The sequence below is a fragment of the Enhydra lutris genome, unplaced genomic scaffold (genome assembly GCF_002288905.1).
Source record: "Enhydra lutris kenyoni isolate GAN:26980312 unplaced genomic scaffold, ASM228890v2 scaffoldscaffold17, whole genome shotgun sequence".
Taxonomy (NCBI): Eukaryota; Metazoa; Chordata; class Mammalia; order Carnivora; family Mustelidae; genus Enhydra; species Enhydra lutris.
In genome coordinates, this window is record NW_019154101.1 from 35,220,213 (window position 1) to 35,240,546 (window position 20,334).

Sequence of the window (20,334 nt, forward strand, 5' to 3'; positions counted from 1 at the left end):
GTTCATTACCATTATTATTATCAACCACCATAGACAATTTGCTTGTGTTTATTTTTCCCATTGCTGCATATGATTGAATATTTCATATCTTAAATAGTATGGCTTAGGGGTGTTTAGGAAAGAGCTTAATATATTAACAGAGTTTTCTATTTACCAAATTCGGAAAAAGAAATGGTATGAAATACATTAATTCAAATGTTAGACTTACAGATACAAATCTAAGAAGGGGTAGCTTTTAGAATTTAATCAAGGCCATGTTTGCATTTTGGTGAAATATCTAAAATATTTATTCAGAAAAAACTGGTACTATGCAGAGTAAACGTGCTTAAATGAGATTTCATACACTTGTCAAATTGAACTCCCCAGAATTATACTAATCTTATTGTATCCATACAGAAACATCTACATATTCAGGGACTTAGCAATGTATAAAAAAATGGCCATGCCATTTTCTAAGACACAGTTTCGGAACATATGATAACTATTTCACACTCATAATGTAAAATCAATCATATTCATATGATACCTATTTTACTATTCAAAATCAAATGTCCTCATACCTTTAATCACACACCTAAAAGTTACAGACATAAGCTATCTCTATAAATTATGATTAATTACACAAAGAATCATAATAAATAAGTATATGGACTTGTGATTAAGCTCTACCTTTTGAATTTTCTATTTTACTTAAACAAAGGAGATATATACATGCACTGCTTATGAATAAAATTCACCAGGAAATTTGTTTATATTATAATATTGTATTTCAAATAATAGGAGTTTGACTATTACCCTCACTGAATCATCAAGTCAATATAGGAATTCATTTCATGCTTCAAGATAAAACAAGTTTAAGATAAATACATTAGAGTTGGCTCTAACAACAGCTTAAATTCTGAAGCAATACTAATTTATACACATGTAGAACTGCACCTTGATGACTTTTAATGTGAGATGTATATATTTTTCTATGTAATTTAAAGTCCTGTTCAGAAAAGAATGCTAGCTGTGTTTGTCTTGCCTTTTCTGAGTCAATCATGAAATCACCTCATGAATTAGCTGAGCAATACTAAGAATGAGGAAGTTGTTTCTTTCTGCTCTGCTCAGTGGAGATAGAAAGGTAAGTAAGTTTAATTCACATAGTGAGTTGAATGGCTCAAATCACAATGCCATTTCTTGCTTCATGCTGTGCCCATTTAGTAAAACTGAATTGGTTATCATGTTTTTAGCCTTGCTTTTCAGAGATGTCATACGCACTGCAGAAGAGCTGGGAAGGTAGCTGGTTGATCCCTCTTGATAGGACTTCCTCCCACAGCGGAGCTGGCTGTTGAAATGCCTCCTGAAGCTTTCACTGAGTAGATAAAGAGCAAATGGATTGACACAAGAATTGCAAAAGCTCAGAACACGGGCAACTAAGGTGACAATCATGTGGCCTAGAGATGGGTCAATCTCATTATAATTGAAAGACCTATACATGTAGAGAATGTGATTTGGAAACCAACAGAAGACAAAGCAGCCCACGAACACTAGCACAATTTTAGCCAGGCGCTTCCGTGTCTCCATCTGCAAATACAAGGAAACAGTTCCACTGGTTAAAATGAAAATGGAACCACCCACACGCAAAACATCATGGTGCAAAAAGTAAAATTTACCATGGCATGCAAATGCATCTAAAAACACAAAAATTATTTTCCTCAACAAAGTGATGATTTCAACAGTTTGACAAAGCCTATTTTGGTCACTATACCCTTTCATCTAAAAATATTTGACAGCCTCTACAAGACTAGATGATAAATTATTAATAAATAGCTATGTCTTCATGTTAAAACTGTGACCTATAAAAATTCTCTCTTATTTTTTTTAATATTTTATTTATTTATTTGACAGATAGAGATCACAAGTAGGCAGAGCAGCAGGCAGAGAGAGAAGGAAGCAGGCTCCCTGCTGAGCAGAGAGCTGGATGTGGGGCTCCATCCCAGGACCCTGGGATCATAACCTGAGCCCAAGGCAGAGGCTTAACCCACTGAGCCACCCAGGCGCCCCTCTCTCTTATTTTTAACTACTTTCCTGTTGCTTAGTCTTCTGTGTTCACTTTAAATATAAATCATTAGTTTGTGTTAAATCTACTAAATTAATGAACCACACAATATACTTAAGATTAGATTTGTTTTAATCAGGGTAATTGAAATACAGCATGACTTTTTAAATCCCTATTCCACAAAAAAACCCAAAAAAATAAAAAAACAAAAACCCAACCTTGAGATTTAAACTTCTCACTCACATAAATCAAAATCTTCTGATATAACTATCAATCCTATAAATATTACTATGTTAGATTACATTTAAAAATAAAAATATATTTTTTTTCTTTTCTTAAACTTCACATAATGCATTTACTGTTTTATAAGAAAGCCTTCAGGAACGTGACAGACAAAATTCAAGTATTGGAAATAAATTTTTTTAATATAAAAATCATATTCTAGGGGCACCTGGATGGCTCAGTGGGTTAAAGTCTCTGCCTTCGGTTCGGGTCATGATCCCAGGGTCCTGGGATCGAGCCCCACATCGGGCTCTCTGCTCAGCGGGGAGCCTGCTTCCTCCTCTCTCTCTGCCTGCCTCTCTGCCTGCTTATGATCTCTGTCTGTCAAATAAATAAATAAAATCTTTAAAAAAAAATCATATTCTAACATCTAGAGTTCAAGGTTTAGCTCATATTTGTCCTGCTTCCTTAAATATTTAAATGAGGCAACATGAATGTGAAAACTTAATTTATCAAAGGATATTGATAGTAGGAAAAATGATATTTCCTAAGCTAAAACTATTGATAGTGAATTAGAATATGCCAAAGAAAACCATAGTGAGTGGTGAACCAGGGAAGCAAATAAAGATGCAGTAAAGAGGAGGAAAGAAATGTGGTACCCCAGATGTGTCCTGGTGGTATGAGTTAAGCAACCTGGGAATATTAAGAAACTCAACTGTGAAATTTAGGTTATGAAGCAGTGTCCACCCTAGCAGGTGGAACATGGGTGGAACAATCTTACGGCAGCCTATACTCAAAGACTCAAATGCACAGGTTGGCTATTGGCATTGAGATTACTTCATAGCTGATAACACGCCTAGCTACCCAGCCAGAGTTTATAATTCCCAATAGAGAAATTCACAAAAACAAGGCAAAACTAAGGCCATTTTAAAAAACAAAAGTGGAGGTGGGAGGGTAAGAGGAACTCAATTTTAGAAACCAAAGCAAAAACTCAAATACTCAAATTGAGATACAAATTGGATCAGAGAGCAAAGGAAAAAGTGCATTGAGCCCATGACCTCAAATTTTTTTTGTTTCAATGATGCTAGATATTTAGATAATAAACCTATTAACTTATCTATAATTACTTTAGTGATGGTTGATTTTTTGGCTTTTAAAGAAGTTGGATCTCTGATGTTGATGACCATCAATATATAGAGGCCACTTTCCACGCAAGAACTCTTTCGAGATTCTGTTGTTGTTGAACTGCGCAACGCCCCAGTCCGTGGCTCCATTTACAACCTAGCAAATTTTAATGATCTGCCATTCAACATGCCTTTAATTTGGTGAAGACCTAACCAAACCTCCCTGTACCTACAAAATCCTTTGGAAAAATTTCCTCTCTGAGAGTCCACAAAAGCACAATTTGAAACTCTGTCCCACTAGACAGTATTTCCAGCTATTTGTGGATTAACATAATTTATTTTACCTTAAGTTAGTATCTCTGTATATTCCTTAAGGAAGAAAGACTGCGTAAGGTGCATCTGTAATTTTTAAATTAGCATATGATTTTTATAGGACAAGCTATAAAGTTGAGTTAAAGAAAGTATGACTTCAGCGCCAGCCACCTCTGGATCACTCTCACCCTTGTTCTCTGCCTTCTGTTCCCACAGCCCCATTCTGGCATCCTATCCAAACAGCATCCCCAGTTCCCAGACCGTGTCCTACAGTCCTTTCCTGATGAATCCTTCTCCCAGATTTTCTGTCATCCTTAATGGGCTAATGGGAGGAGAGACAATAATTAAATAAATTTATACTTGAAATTTTAATTTTCTGGTTTATGTTGTTTTTTTGCATTAACATTTACAGGTAAGGAAAAGCCTTCAAAGACATTAAGTTTTAACAGCTCCAGGCCCAGATGGCAGATAAGCTGGGCTTCACTGGACCTCTACAGAGCTGGAACATGGCCACATATCGGAGGTGCCTCTCCTCCTCCTCCGGGCACAACATCCCTTCTAGTCCAGGCTAATGCAAATCCAGTGCACTGTGACCCTGTTCTAATCTTTCACAGTACTGAGAACCCATGAAACAGAACAGAAAATAGCAGTTAAGGCATCTGACCCACACACCCAGAACACACACACACACACACCCCTACCAAACTTACCTGTTTTTTAGTATGTTCATTGTATTCTCCAGGAAGATTATGTGCACTTTTAATTAAGGTCTTTGCAATATGATAATAATAAACGCTAATAATAGCCAGTGGAATGAGGAAATAGACCAAGAAGATGAGCACTGAATGAATCTTTGGGTGTAATTCATCCGTCTGAGGGTAAGGTATACACGCAGTGAAGTTGCCATTTTCCAAGCTATCAATGTGCGTCACTTCTGAAAACACGGCTTCTGGAACCGCCAGCAGCAGGGAGATCACCCAGATCCCCACCGCCTTCATGCAGGTCCACAGCACCGCCCCGGATGTCTGGATGTCCATGGGGTTGACAATGGCTCTGTACCTGGAAAGACAACATGCCTCACATCACTCTCTTAGAAGAAAAATGTAAAAGGAAGGAGAACGAGAGAGGAAGGAAAGGAGGTAGGTGAGGAGAGGAGGAAGAAGATGCTACTTGCTAATATTCCATACTCGTTAGCTGTTTTGTAGCATATGGAAGACTTCATATCTCACTGTCAGTCTGTCTGCAAGTCATTCCACTGCTTCAGGAAAGAGAAAGGGAAAGATTTTAAACAATCATTCACCAAATTGCATTAATTTGCTTACCCCTTTCACAAGTCTTATTCTAAATCAATACTACTACAAAGTACCATCATTTATTGAATTTTTGTATTTAAATTATTACATTTTAAAAAAAGTTATCATTACCGAAATGGCTATAATATACAACAAACCTAAATTACAAAATGACTACAAAATAATATTACTGACTTCTATCTCGATACTCTTCTTCAGCTTTTGAGCCTGAGTCTCCCAATTTTTCCTGAAGACATCAGTAAATCTTACAGACTAACCTAAACAGGGATTTCTGCCATAATTCAATCATAAGAACTGTAAGAACTGAAGATGAAATAACAGTCTGTCTTTGCAGCTCAAATTTATTTTATGTGGAGACCTCATGAAATCCTCTCTTCCTATTTAAAATCATCATAATGGTAAAAGGAACCACACTCCAGGACACAGGGCTTAAACAATCCAAATGGCTAACTCAGTCACACACTTTAGGGTAATAATAATGCAAACAAACCAAAATTATATGTGAACATCAAATTATTTATATTTTTTTCTGAAAGTATTTCAGCTCCAGTAAACCTAGAAGGTAACATGATAATGGTAAAAAGTGATTTTAGTCAAACAAATCTGAGCCATTGTCTTATCTCTGATATCCTTTGGAAAATCACTTAAGATCTTCTTCATCTATAAGGTGGAGATAAAAACATTTCTCTCAAAGTTTTTGATTATAAAAAAAGGAGAGAGCAGCTATTACCGTGACTGCCAATTAGCAGATATTAACCATTCCATGACTCTGTACATTCTCCTTATTTATATTTGAGTTAGTCTGGTGTTCTAAAAAATTCAGAATATTTCAAGAACCATAATAAGCAGGTAAGATCTTCTGAGGTCCTCTCCAGCTGTTTCCCATTTCCTGCAGAGGAACAGCTCCTAGCCTGAAGGGAGCCTCTCTTTCTCCTTCCTAATTTGTATCAAATGTCATTCCCAGGCCCTCAATAAGAGAAGATCCATATTTTTATCTAGAGTCTTCCCATGTATAACAAGAAACATATAAATTTTAAAGTAGAACAACAGCAAAGGGCCTTGACAGCAAATTAAATAAAGTAGCATACGTAATGCATTTATTTTACCCAGACTTTGCACATGGCAGAACACAGTAGGCATGTGTTCCCTCCCCATTCGGCTTAACTGGATGTTCTTAAGAAACTAAAAGAAGAATTACAATCAGTAACTAGAATGAGCTGTTTTATTTTTTCTGTTTTTTTTTATTATTATTAGATTAATATATTCAAAGAGGTTTTTGTTTTGTTTTGTTTTTGTTTTTAGTCAGAAAGCACTACAAGCCTATAAAGAAAAATAGAAGCTCCTGATTTCATTTCAGGTCCTGCTCCTGGGTTGAACCAATTTCACATCATTACCTCCATATGTCTAAAAAATGTCCTTCTGCCACTGTCTCTTGAAATAAATATTATAGACATTTGCTCTCAGCAACCTGTTATGGAATTTGAAGACTTTTCTCTCTTATTTCACCTTTATTCCTCACATTGCCAACTTCCTGATTTAGTATGCTATATTAAATGTTTATAAAGTAGTCACTATACTGTTATTATGGCTAAACAAGTATCTCACACTGCAAGATTAAGTAATATATTACATTTTCTTTCTTAAACATGTCTCTGACTTATCTAAAGTTGCTACTTGATCAGTTTTGTTTGCATAATTTTCCATGTTCCTGAATTTACTTTTTTAAAAAAAGTTCTTCCACTACCTTGTTGGATAATTGGAGTCCCAGTGCTTGAATCTCAATAACTCTCTCTTAGTCTTTTACTTTAATCAGCTCATCTACACCTTCCTTTTGGTTTTACTTTCTAAGATACTTTATTAGCTTTAGCTTTCATTCTTTCTTCTGACTTCTTAAATTTCTGCTATCATATTTTTAATTTCTAGAAGTTCTTCCTTGTTTTCAAGTCACTCTTTTGCATAGTATACTTTTCTTATGAATATAAGTTCTTATTATATGTCTATGGAACTAATTCAGAAAAATTTTTTTTCACTTCTCTTTCTCATATAGTTTCAATAATAGCTAACAATAATAACAGCACAATTTCTCCAAAGTTTCAAGCAAAAAAAATTTTTTTGTCATAATAAAATCCAAGTGAATAACTATTTAGAAGTAAGAAACCTAGTGGGAGTATAAGACCTGGGTAGAGAAGGCCCTTCCAACAGGGTCGATTACTGGTCATGTATCGTGCAAGGAAGGGAAATAGACTTTGGATCTTTCCCTAAATGATATACATATAATGGAAAGGGGAGTACTGTTCCCTTCACAGAGTCCAGTAACTATATTTTAGTACAAATAAATATCATTTTCACCGTGAATCCATTTTTTTCTTTTTGTATGTTCAGTTGTCCCTCTTTGCTTTTTTTTATTTTTTATTTTTTTAAGATTTTATTTATTTATTTGACAGGCAGAGATCACAAGCAGGCATAGAGGCAGGCGGGGGTGGGGAGGAGCAGGCTCACTCCCTGCTGAGCAGAGAGCCCAAAACGGGGCTCCATCCCAGGACCCTGAGATCATGTCCCGAGCCAAAGGCAGAGGCCCAAACCACTGAGCCACCCAGGCGCCCCTTTTTTTATATTAATTGCAAGCTGTTCTTGAAATTCATGGAAATATAATTAAAATAGATAGTAAAACAAAACAAACAAACTAATACATTCAAAGACTTTTATTTGTTTGGTTTCTTTATGCTAGAATTTATCCCCAAAAGTTAGATATCTACTACCTACCAATTAATATTTAAGATCAAAGTACAAAAAGCTGATGGTAAATTCTTTTATACATGGAGGAGATGAGAAAAGACCAGAGAAGTTTTGGGGGGCAGTGATGATTACTAAAAATTGATCAATTAGCTAGCTTTCCTTGTTAGATTGTCAGAAAACTCAAAGAATATTCCGAATTTTCCTTTGTGGATTTAAAAAAGAGGAAAGTCAGGGGTGCTTGGGTGGCTCAGTCAGTTAAGCGTCTGCCTTTGACTCAGGTCATGATGTCAGGGTCCTACAATACAGCCCAGCATCAGGCTCCCTGCTCAGCAGGGAGTCTGCTTCTCCCTTTCCCCTCTGCCTCTGCCCCTGTCTCTCTATCTCTCTCTCTCTCAAATAAATAAGTAAAATTAAAAAAAAAAAAAAATGAGTGGGAGGAAAACAAACATCACTCCCCTGCCTTTATTCCCACCCCACATCTAACCACATAAACATAAAGCACGTTAGGGAAACTGTGAAGAGGAATGAAAGTTATAACTCTTTCATTCTGACAAGATTGCCATAGTAGAACCAGCAACAGATCTAGAATTCTTGGTTTAGAAGTAAGAAACCTAGTGGGAATATAAGACATGGGTAGAGAAGGCCTTTCCAACAGGGTCGATTACTGGTCATGTCCTGCAAGGAAGGGAAATAGACTTTGGATCTTTCCCTAAATGACATACGTGCAATGGAAAGGGGGAGTACTGACAGTTCTATAAAGCCAGAAATCACAGTTTACAACAGATTACTGAAGTGTCATTATTAGTACTTAAATATCACATAATTGTCAGAGAGTAAGTTTTACATTAATGTTTCATGTACATACATCTTTGAAAGGATAAAAAGTCAAGCAATACAGCACAAATTAGTAACAACATGTTTAATCATCCTCCCTTTAAATATTTATAAAAATGTAGGAATGAAACTGTCCCTCAGTATGCAAACTATCTCATTAAATTTAGTAGCATAACACATGTGTGAAAAGCAATATTTTTTTTTCTTTCAGATAGTCTCAGAAAGGTATCTTTAATGGAAAACTAGAAAATAATCAATCAAAAGGGATTAAAGAGAAAAAAAGGGATTAAAGAAAACATAATTACCATTCATGTATTAAATATTTTTTAACATTTTATTTATTCATTTGAGAGAGAAAGAGAGAGACAGAAACAGAGACAGCACAGAAGGAGAGGCAGAGGGAGAAGAAGAAGCAGACTCTGTGCTGAGTTGGGAGCCTGATGTGGAGCTCTATCCCATGACCTGAGCCAAAGACAGATGTTTAACCATCTGAGCTACCCAGGTGCCCCTCATGTATTAAATATTAATAAACAGATAGGTTTCTTCATTAATTTTTGTTTTGAATCTTACACTTATCATATCTGTGTATAGTCTAAATTTAATGTAAAGGGTAATAGACTATAATCATATTACAACATATGTAACAAAAATTAGATCACTTTAGCTTGTATAAAGTCATCTCAATATCTCAAAGTCTCCATCTATACATTTCTGTAAACCTACTAGTTGCATTATCCATAGTTTCTTTTTTTCCTTATCCTTCTTTCATTAGAGGCCAGCAAAGAGTTTAAATGTGAACAATCTGACAATGGAGAGAAAGATACTGTGGAAGCAGGAGAAAGAAAATTTCAAAAAATATAGACCTTCTGTGTCAAATACCTCTAAAAACAAAAACAGAAACCTCCTTTTGCTTACTGTTGTATCTAAAGTGCAAAACACAATGCCTGACCCATAGTAATTTCTCAGTGAACATTTGTTGAACTAATAAGGAAATGTGGTCTGAGCAGCAAGGAGACCACTTTTTTAAAGTAGTTTTGGTAGAGTGTGGTCTTTGGTTATCACTTTAAGGGGAGAATGGATGTTAGAGATGGTTATACATTCTAGTCCAGTGATGCCCAAGCTAGGTCAATATATTCAGAATCACCTAGAGCTGAAAACAGTATTGGGTTTCTCCCCAGACTTACTGGCACAGAGTCTCTAGGATGTAAAAATGTGAGTTTCTGCATTTTACTAAGATTTTCAAATGATCTATATATAAACCAGGTTTAAGAAACCACCTTTTAAGAAGATTGACTGTGGCCATGAGCATCTTTCCACAAGACCCCCATGAACTTGCCTGAAGCAAAGGACATGCATTCATCAGTGGAGAGTATCAGGAATCCAGTGAAAGTTCAGTGTTAGGAATTAGAGGCATGCCCTTTAGAATATGTCACATCATGCTTGCTTTCTTTCTTCTTTTCTTTTCTTTTTTTTTTTTTAAGATCTATTTGTTTGAGAGAAAGAGAGAGAGAGAGAGCGCGTGCACATGTAAGCAGGGGAAGGGCAGAGGGAGAGGAAGAGGGAATACTCAAGCAGACTCCCTGCTGAGCATGGAGCCTGACCACAGGGCTCCAGCCAAGGACCCTGAGATCATGACCTCAGCCAAAATCAAGAGTCAGCCACTTACCCAACCAAACCATCCAAGTGCCTCACATCATGTTTCATTATTTTTTTATTTAAATTCAATTAGCCAACATATAGTATATCATTAGTTTTTGATATAATGTTCAGTGATTCATTTGTTGCATATGACACCCAGTCCACATGTTTTAAACATATTTATAGCTTGTTTAAAATTATCTTTTCAAGATCATAGAACAGAATGTCTAAAACAATAATCTTTTTAAAAATAGTGTAAGGAAGTGGGATGTAACTTTGGAAAGGATGAGAAATATCAGATTCAATTACAGAGGCTCAGCAATTCCTTTTGTCCTTTATGTTCCCCCCCCCATCAATTATTTTGTTTTTAACCCATTTTTAACCCATGATTTAAGGGGCGCCTGGGTGGCTCAGTGGGTTTAGCCTCTGCCTTCGGCTCAGGTCATGATCTCAGGGTCCTGGGATCGAGCCCCACATTGGGCTCTCTGCTCAGTGGGGAGCCTGCTTCCCCCTCTCCTTCTGCCTGCCTCTCTGCCTACTTGTGACCTCTTTCTCTGGGTCAAATAAATAAATAAAATCTTTTTTTTTAAAAAGTGTATGATTTAAATGACATATGAAAGTGTCATAAGAAGAATGACAATGACAGATCACGTTAGTGAAGGCAACAGGTTGGAGCTAGCCAGTCTATGATTAAAGGAATTGGAGAAAGCCTATAGAAGGTAGAGAGCTCATTCCCATTGATTTTTCAATAGGCTCATTTTGTTCTCCACTTCAGTGCCTATTATCTAATAATTACCTGCATATGTGAATACATATTGGTTTGAATGAACGGGTTATTTGTCATCCTGACACATAGTTGACATAAGTAGTTATACAGCTACATACTATTTAAAAATGCTTTCATATTAATTATGTCATTTCACAAAATAATCCTGTGCAGTAAAATTAATTGAAGTACCCATTTTACAGAAAAGATCATTGAGATTAAGGGATCAAATGAGGTTGAAATGATAGCCAGTAGGCAGATGACTCAGGATTCACACGAGACTATCTTGTGACTTCAGAGTCTATATTTTTTTCAGTTTATTGCACACTGCAGATACAACTGAAAAATTAAATGCTTTGTCTATTCTACTAATTTTTAGACATTTGATTACTTTGTTCTTTGAAAGTCAGTGGTATTTTTAAGTGGAAAGATGACTTATGTCTGTAATAACGTTTTCTCAATTTAATGATCATTTTTTATGGGAGAAACTAAGCCTCAATAGTACTAGCAAGTAACATTTCATACCTTTTTAAAGATATTATTTACTTATTTATTTATTTGACAGAGAAAGAGAGCACAAGCAGACAGGGCAGCTGGCAGAGGAAGAGGGAGAAGGAGGCTCTCTACTGAGCAGGGATCCAAATGACATGGGGCTTGATCCCAGGACCTTGGGATCATGACCTGAGCTGAAGGCAGACACTTAATTATCTGAGCCACACAGGTGCCCCCATTTCATATTTCTTGAGTCATCTCTAAAAACTGCATTTTCATCAAATCAATGTAAATACAGTCATCTCTAGATCACGGTCTAAAAATCTAAAACTGGTTTCTTGTGAGATGTTTAATGCTTGGTTGTCCCTTAAAATGTGATTCTCTTCCAAAAATTAATTTAAAGTAAATCACAATTATTAAAATTTTCATTTTCAAAATATTCCCCCCAAAATTTCCACAAACAATAAAAGTAAGGAAGGTCTACACTGAAAGTTGAAAAAATATTCTTAATGAAAATCTGCAGAAGACAAAAATCAAAACCTAATGGCAAATAGATAAATCAAGGGAAAGGCTAGAGATAAATAAATGGTTAGCATTTATTCTTGTTCCCATTGAAGATCCATGAGTTACTGGAAATAGAAAATACTGCTCAGAACCTCAATAAATCAGTGGCATTCACAAAGATAGACTATGAACCTAATAACAATGAGTATTTTGTAACAGTAATTAAAACAATAAGTTAAGAGACAGCTCATTAAGTTTGAACCTAGCAATATTAAGCTGGTTCATCACTTCGGAGCCTGGATTAAAACTGAAAGTAACATTGATCATACAAAAACAAATAATAATACAGGAACAAAAACAACAATAAAAAAGGAAATGTAATGAAGATATGTATTATTTTGTATAGAAAATAAACAAATGAACTTTCCAAATACCAGTTGTCAGTATATTTGGGATGTGGGTAGAGTTCTCCATAGAACTAAAAATAATATACTGGCTACATAAATGTTATCTAAAATCTATATATTGATTCAAAAGTAAACATAATAATGGAAAGTAAATACACAAATATAGCATATATCTTGTACTGAATATTGAATCAACTCTTTCCAGAAGAGAATCATCTGTCTATACCTCACACCAACATCAACTTTTCTAGAAATGCAATAAATAAACAAGTCAGGATTAACTAAAAAACTTTAAGTAAGAACTTATTGAATGGAATATTATACAACCACAATAAAGGATGATATCATGCCATTTGTGACAACATGGATGGACATAGAAGGTATTATGCTATGAGAAATAATTCAGATTGAGAAAGATAAATACCATATGATTTCTTTCATGTGTGGATCCTGAAAAGCAAAACAAATGAATAAAACAATAAAAAAGTAGAAGCAGATCTACAAATACAGAAAATGAGCTAATGGTTGTCAAAGGGAAGGGAGGTGAGGGGATGAGAAAATGGGTGAAGGAGGGTGGCGGATAACAGGCTTCCAGTTACATGGTGAATGTCATAAGAATAAAAGGAACAGCATAGGAAATATAATCAATGTTATCGTAATAGTGTTACATTGTGACTGATGGTAGCTACACTTGTGATGAGCATAGAATAATAGAGAAGTTGACTCACTATGTTATACACCTAAAACTAATATAACATTGTATGTCAACTATACTCATTTTAATTAAAAAAAAAAAAAAGAACTCGAAAATGAGAAAATAAAAATGCAATTAAAAATTTTAAAGACCTTGGAGACTGGTCAACCCTCCTGAGGAATCAGCAACTGGAAGAACCAAAGTATATTGTTATTTTCATTCCTGGAATACACAAACAGGAACTGTAAGGCTAGGACAAATAATAATAAGGAAAGTGTTGTTGAACTTCATTGTCTGACCTCTTGGCTCAGCCAGAGCAAATGGGCCCCTATTTAAACGTAACATCACAGGCAAAAGACTGACAGGTACATCTTAGAGCATCTTTATTTCCACTGAGAAGTGGGCCAAACAGAATCAGTATAAATTTTTAACTGAAGACTTGTCTGAGATGTTGCAACATGGAGTAGCAGAATGGGTAGACCCCCAGAGACAGAACTCATCATCCAGCTGCCTCACCAATACAAGTGTCCCTTCTCCTCTTTTGGTCTTTCTCTGCTCAAAACCCAGGTAGGGAAATAATAGGATCCTAGCTATAGTCCCTCAGCCCTACCGTTGAAGACATTCTTCTTAATTTGCAAATGAAGAAAATAACTGCATTATGAGCATGTGTTTTGCACTATTTTATCATCTTCTCCAACTAGTACATTTGAACCTAACAGATGTAGGACTAGCACCCACATGCCTGGTGCGTTCCTTCTTATTTATAGCGTGTCCCAAACATTTCAGATCAAGGTGGATGAATAGCTTCAAAATAATCTTCAAAAACTATAAAGTCATGTATAAATTATGGCAATAATGTGAATATTGTAAAAATTATCCAGTACCTCCAATGTGGTATTTAGAGTCTTTCTAAAGAGAAGGGAAAAAGGACATAAGATAGAAGCATTTGACTTATTGGAGTCAAATATTTGAATTATTGGAGTCCAATATAGCAACTTTTGTTTAACAAAAAAAAATATTCAAATTAAAAACCAATAAATTAAGTGCAGGTTATAATTTATCCTGTTTTATGACTATATAAAAATAACATTGAGCACTTGTAATGGAAAAAAAATGTCCTTTTTACATTGGCAGCCAGAAAGCTTGCAGACAAACATGTGACTCACATTTTGTGGTAGTATAAGTCACCATATAGTCTTCAACTTTTTATTTTTCCTCTACCTGGTTTTCCTCCCATTTTTATTTCTGTCGTATGTTGTTTGTATCTTTATTTTTAAGCTCCCTTAAATTCTTTTGGAATAACTTGACAATAAGAAAGCCCTCACTCTGATAAAATGGGTTATCAGGGCAAGTGGGGAATCTGAACTCTCCAGAAGAGTTTAGAAATACACTAAGAAATATATAATGTCAGTGCAGAGAAGAAAGGGCTTCTCACATGCTACCCAGAACTCCATACCAAAGGATCACATGCTACCCAGGGCTCCAGACCAAAGGAGAAAGCATCTGCAGGCCAGCCAACTGGTTAATGAGTATCTGAGCTTTGGTCCCAGCGAACAGATCATGGCATTCCTCCCCCCACTCCTCAACCCCCTCCCCTGCCCCATCACTGGATTGAGACCACTAAAAATGTTTCTTACAGCCTAGGGAGTATAGATCCAGAGCCTACATTTGATCTGTTCCACTATTTTAACAAATAATTATACTGAAGAGAATATCTGTTTGCATTGGTAAAATATCCAAATAATGTTAATGATTCAAGGTTCATACCTAACAGACCAGCTCAGTTATGGAATTAAATCTGATTATTTCAACAAGCAAAGAGAAGTTTGAAATCATGAATATTTTTTTTAAAGATTTTATTTATTTATTTGACAGAGAGAGATCACAAGTAGATGGAGAGGCAGGCAAAGAGAGAGAGAGAGAGGGAAGCAGGCTCCCTGCTGAGCAGAGAGCCGGATGCGGGACTCGATCCCAGGACCCTGAGATCATGACCTGAGCCAAAGGCAGCGGCTTAACCCACTGAGCCACCCAGGTGCCCCTGAAATCATGAATATTTTAACACTTTAGTCAGATTTGGTGCAAAATTACTTTTGCTTTCAATCCAATATTGGCTATTTAATATTAGAAAAACAACATAATCCAATACATTAAATTAATATTAATCTCACCTTTATTATTTTATAGATTTTTTAATATTTAATTTATAAATGCATTTTAGTTAACACATAAAAAAGGAATAAGAATTGTCTAGTTTTACATTTGTAAATACATAAAATTATAAAGTTTGCAGTTCAGCACTAGGAATCTGAGAAATTTTTCCTGTAAAAGAAAAAGAACTCATTCTTAAAAGCTATTTGCATTTTAATTAGGGCCTTTTAGAGGCCGAAAGGTCCTCAAGAATCACAGAAATTATATTCTAAGCTTGGAAATGAACTACTGTATTAGATAGTGAAGGAGAGATCTACAATGCCAGCCATAAACAAAGTACATTTATGGAACTCAAAGTACTCAGTGTCACAGCACACATGTAAGTGTGAGAGAGAGAGAGAGAGAGAGAGAGTGTGTGTGTGTGTGTGTGTAAAAGTGTTAAAAATATAATACCACAGAGAGACTATGCAAGTGTCTGTAATTAACTATTTAATATGAGCAAGCAAACAAGTACATTTCCAAAATACAAAAAAATTCATCAAGATAAAAGTAGAAACCAAACAAAAGTCACCACTCTCACCCTCCTGGATCACACTGTTATCTCCTTGACCCACTCTGGCTGTGATATGGCTCTGAGGCACATCTACAGTGGACAGAAAGGAACTTTCCAAAGGATGAATCAGTTGAAACTTCTCATAAAATTTTGGAAAGCCAAGGATAATAATCCTGAGTACCAAAAGTGTCACCCACACAACCCTTTGGCCCTAGTAATCAAGGTGATTTAGGCCCCAAGGTAGATTCATAAGAATTATATTTCTTATGTCAGTCTCTGCTCTAGAACACTGAAGTCCACATCACATTCCAGTATGCTTTCTGAAATAGAATTATCCTTCTCTTCCTTTTTCTACATCACTGTGATCTCTACTTCTAAACTCTCTTTTCTAAGCAAAGACATTCAAGCCATCTCATGAAAATAGGATATTTGGTTTAACAAACAATTGAATTTAAAACTTGTTGTTTAAAAACCCTACTAACAGGGTTTTGAGTTTTGTGTGTATGTGTGTGTTTTGTTTTTTCTTTGTTTTAATGTTCCTGTTGCTACAACTACTCTTTAATTTTGACTTTGAGACATTTATTTTACAATCACATTTATGATGTTCTGTTGCTTTTGTTGAATCTAATGAATCAGCTTTTGCAATCATATTTCCTTTTTTACTCTTGGGTGCTTTGTTTCAAACTGAATTTTTCCTACTATTAGTAGGAAAGATCATTAATAATTTCTTACGATTAGAAAAGCAATAACAGGGGCTCCTGGGTGGCTCAGAGGGTTAAAGCCTTTGCCTTTTGGCTCAGGTCATGATCTCAGGGTCCTGGGATCGAGCCCGCATCAGGCTCTCTGCTCAAGCAGGGAGTCTGCTTCCTCCTCTCTCTCTGCCTGCTTCTCTGCCTACTTGTGATCTCTGTCAAATAAATAAATAAAATCTTTAAAAAAAAAAAAAAGAAAAGCAATAACATGGCTTAATGTGAAGAGTATGGGCTTTGAACTGAGCTCAAATGCTAGATCCATCTTATTATCAGATCATGAAAGTGTTGCTTAATTTCAAGACTTAGTTTTCTTTAGTTTAAAATGGTAATAATATTAATACCTACTTCATAGCGTTGTGAGGGTAATAAACTCACACACAAAAAGTACAGTGCTAAGGGAGATTAGTATTCTATTTGTAATCAAATTGTACAGGAAATCAAAACATTTGCTTAAATAAAATATGAGGAGATGAAGTACTTATCAACACGTGATTACTATGTTCTGGAAGAAAAGTACACATGTAGACAATATCCAGCAAAACATTTCCAAATCACTTTAATTGAATATTGGAATGTATGGGTCATTTCACCACTAGTGATTTCAGTTATTTAGTTTATATTTCCCAAACAAGCACTAAAAGGCAAAGTAGAACCTGGACCAAGTAGAAAAGGTGACCCACTTTTAATTATCCTTAGTATAAGTCGTTGTGCTTCATTTACAGAGTACCTGCCACACATAACAAACTGGAAAAGTCAGTAAGTACGTGAGGAATAGCTCAGCTCAGTCAGAGCCAATTTACCTGTGGGTCTCCATGATAATAGGTTGAGAAAAATGGCATGAAATATACTCAAGCCTTGGATCTTGCTACTTATGGAAATAAAAGCACAATGATAGTAATTTTAACTATTGTAATGATAACTATTCATTAAGTTTTATTCTAATCATTAAGTAGAACTTTTTTAACTTTCTAATTAAAATAGGTCTGATAAGGAAGGGCACCTAAATGAAAAAGTCACATTTTAATTATAGGAGTCAAAGAAAACTTCATAAAAGTTAATAGAAATGGTGTCCTATTAGCAAGATGAGGTGCATAATTTACCCGAAGGCACCTATTTTTATAGGAATGTGGTTTTAAAAAGAATATGACACAACCCAAAAAGTCCATAATATTTGGTTTAAAAAGACAGGAGCTCTCAACTCTCCAGTGATTATTGTCTTTCCTTCAGTGAAGAAGAGCTCTTCAATGCCAGAGGGATGGAGGGGTATTATTGCAAATACCAGGACATTTAGATGGACTCATTTTCCATTAATAACAAGATGTAAATTAAAGAAGAGGAGAGTAAACACCTTAATCATCCAAGTCCAATTGTTTGTCTAAATAGCATAAGTCCATATCCTATCCTCAAGGGAATTAGACCAGGGTTCCACGCACAGTTGCCTAATTGGACATTTCATCACCATCCTCATCCAGACATCCTTCCTGCTTAAATGCCTGAAAGCATGATCATAGAGAGACTGAGGTAGGGGCACTGAACCAGGAGTCAGCTGACCTGGATTCTTCTCTCTGTTCTGCCAGTGAAATTTACATTCCCTGGGCCTCAGTATCTTCACCTAGAGAATGACACAGTTGAACTTAGCTGATCTGCAAGGTAGAATAATGGTCACTTCCCCACAATTAAAATATGTGAAAAGCAGATTTGATATCAAAAATCTATTTTTACAGCACCATTTTAAGACACTAAAATTTGGTACCTACCTGTTGGGAGTGAGGGGGTAAATCACTTGACTTGAGGTATTAAATAAAAAATGTGTAGTCATCTGTCTGAAGAGCATTTACTATTGTAGTTGTTTGACTTCAAATAAATAACAGGATTTAATTAATAAGTGTAAACGATATTTCCCCATATTTGAAAAAACCTCAAAATCACACATTTCCCTAATATTAAGTCAGACATTCTTACCTACCAGGTTATTAATTTGGGCACACAAGAAAAGCTTCTACATGGTAGTTTCACTGTTGCCCAATTATTCTATAGCTTTTCTACGAAATAGATAATAAAGATTTCCAAAGTGTGTGCAGGGGAGGAGGAAGACCAGGATATGCACTTTTAAAACTACTTTCAAACTAATGCAATGTTAATTATTTTAAAAATAATAATTTTGTTATATACATTTTTTCAAGCTTCACAGCTCAGTTCGCGTTAACTCCTTTTACTCTAATTCCCAAATACATTCTCCTCTCCTTGCCAGTCCCCAGCCATTCCAACAACCACCCCCCCACCCCCCGCCAAGGGGCACTCCTCCCCCTCTCCACCTCTTTTCCAGGCCACACCACCACCACCACCTGCGTCCTCACCTGTCCGCGCTGAGGGCAGTGAGAGTGAACACGGAAACCCCCACCGAGGTGAGCTGGATCACCGGGATCAGTTTGCAGCCCACCTTCCCGAACATCCACTCGTCGAAGAAGTAGCGCGAGGCATCCACTGGGACGCAGGTGAGCAGCAGCAGCAAGTCCCCGGCGGCCAGATTGGAGATGAAGATGTTGGGGACGCTCCTCATGGCGCTGTTGGTGATAAAGATCTTCACCAGCATGATGTTGCCCAGCAAGCCCACTGTGATGATGAGCAGGTAGAGGGACGGGATCACGCAGCGGATCGCGAACTTGGCGCTGGTCCCGTCGGAGGGTGGCAGGAAGTCTCTCTCCGACACTCCGGGGACCAAGTCTCCCGGATTCTCCTCCGCGGTCCCGGAGAGGTTGCAAAGAGACTTGGGGGGCATGTTCTCCTTTCCGGGAGAGTCCACTGGAGTTTCCATGCGCCCTGGTGCCCTGACAAGTGCACCACACACTTGGGCTTAATCAATTTCCCTCTCACAGGGGCAAGTTTACTGCCTGGGGAGAGCGAGTCACACTGCCACGTCCCAAAGAGGACCGGGCCTTGGTGAGAAGTCTGTCCACGCTCAGGTGCTTCACTTCTGGAAGGGGCACACCGGAGCCTGCTGGCTCCAAATTTAAAAAAAAGAGAAAAAGGCAAAGCAGTTGCGTCTTTGTTCTAATCCTCAGTGGTTTATTTTCCTTTATAGCTAGCGGAGAACAGTCCTGCTGTGAACAAAGATTTATCCCTCGGGAATTAATAAAAGTACCTGCCCGACAGTTCGCGGGGACGGGAGGAAGTCTTCCTGCCGCTGCCCAGCGAACCGCAGCTGACTGAGACCGTGGGAATAGCAGACGGGCGGCGGGCACTTTGCTCTTTCCACAGCTTTGCTCTTGTTCTGCAGTTCCTACTGAAATGTGTGGAATTGGAAGGGATCTGAGTCCTCTCTTTCACTCGCGCCCCTACATAGTTCCATCCTTACCCGCCTCCGAGCGGGAGGAGCCCCAGACTGTTACCAACCTGCGAATTCAGGAGCTGAGCTGGCAAGGTCCTGGCATTGCAACACTCAATTTAGGAAAGAGAATGAGTGACAAAGGATGGAGCAAAGAATGGAATTCCTTCCCCACTCTTCTTTCTTGACCCATTTTTTTCACCCCAAATAAGGAAGCTCTTTCCAACAGCTGGCGTATTAGTTTTCAACATATTTTATTGAAATATGGTATGCATAAGTCCACGATTCCTAAATGTACAGCTTAATCTAACCACCGCTCAGAACCTACAATCTAACCATTATCCCTCGCAGTGACTGCTATTTATTCTAACTTTTAGCATCTAAGATTAGTTTGCTGCTTTTGAGCATGTTATAAACTGAACCATAAAGTATTTAATCTTGTGTCCAGTTTCTTTCTCTCAAGATTATATCAG

The 20,334-nt window shown here is 36.8% G+C and overlaps 1 protein-coding gene across 1 annotated transcript; it reads right to left on the minus strand.

Moving 5' to 3' along the window:
• Nucleotides 1-1,164: 1,164 nt before the first annotated feature.
• On the minus strand, nt 1,165-19,315 carry LOC111147847 (neuromedin B receptor). The gene is made up of 3 exons (XM_022504097.1): nt 18,894-19,315; nt 4,410-4,758; nt 1,165-1,566 (listed from the first exon to the last, which is right to left on the minus strand). Exons 1-3 carry the CDS (start codon nt 19,313-19,315, stop codon nt 1,165-1,167), a joined length of 1,173 nt encoding a protein of 390 aa, XP_022359805.1.
• Between the last annotated feature and the right edge of the window lie 1,019 nt (nt 19,316-20,334).

What these genes read in the sequence shown, in the direction of transcription:
- LOC111147847 (XM_022504097.1), bottom strand. Translation starts at nt 19,315, where the DNA reads ATGCCCCCCAAGTCTCTTTGCAACCTCTCCGGGACCGCGGAGGAGAAT. An exon ending in ACTGCCCTCAGCGCGGACAG is followed by an intron (nt 4,759 to 18,893) that starts GTGAGGACGCAG and finishes TTGTCTTTCCAG; the next exon opens with GTACAGAGCCATTGTCAACC. An exon ending in ATGAACATACTAAAAAACAG is followed by an intron (nt 1,567 to 4,409) that starts GTAAGTTTGGTA and finishes TTGTATTTGCAG; the next exon opens with ATGGAGACACGGAAGCGCCT.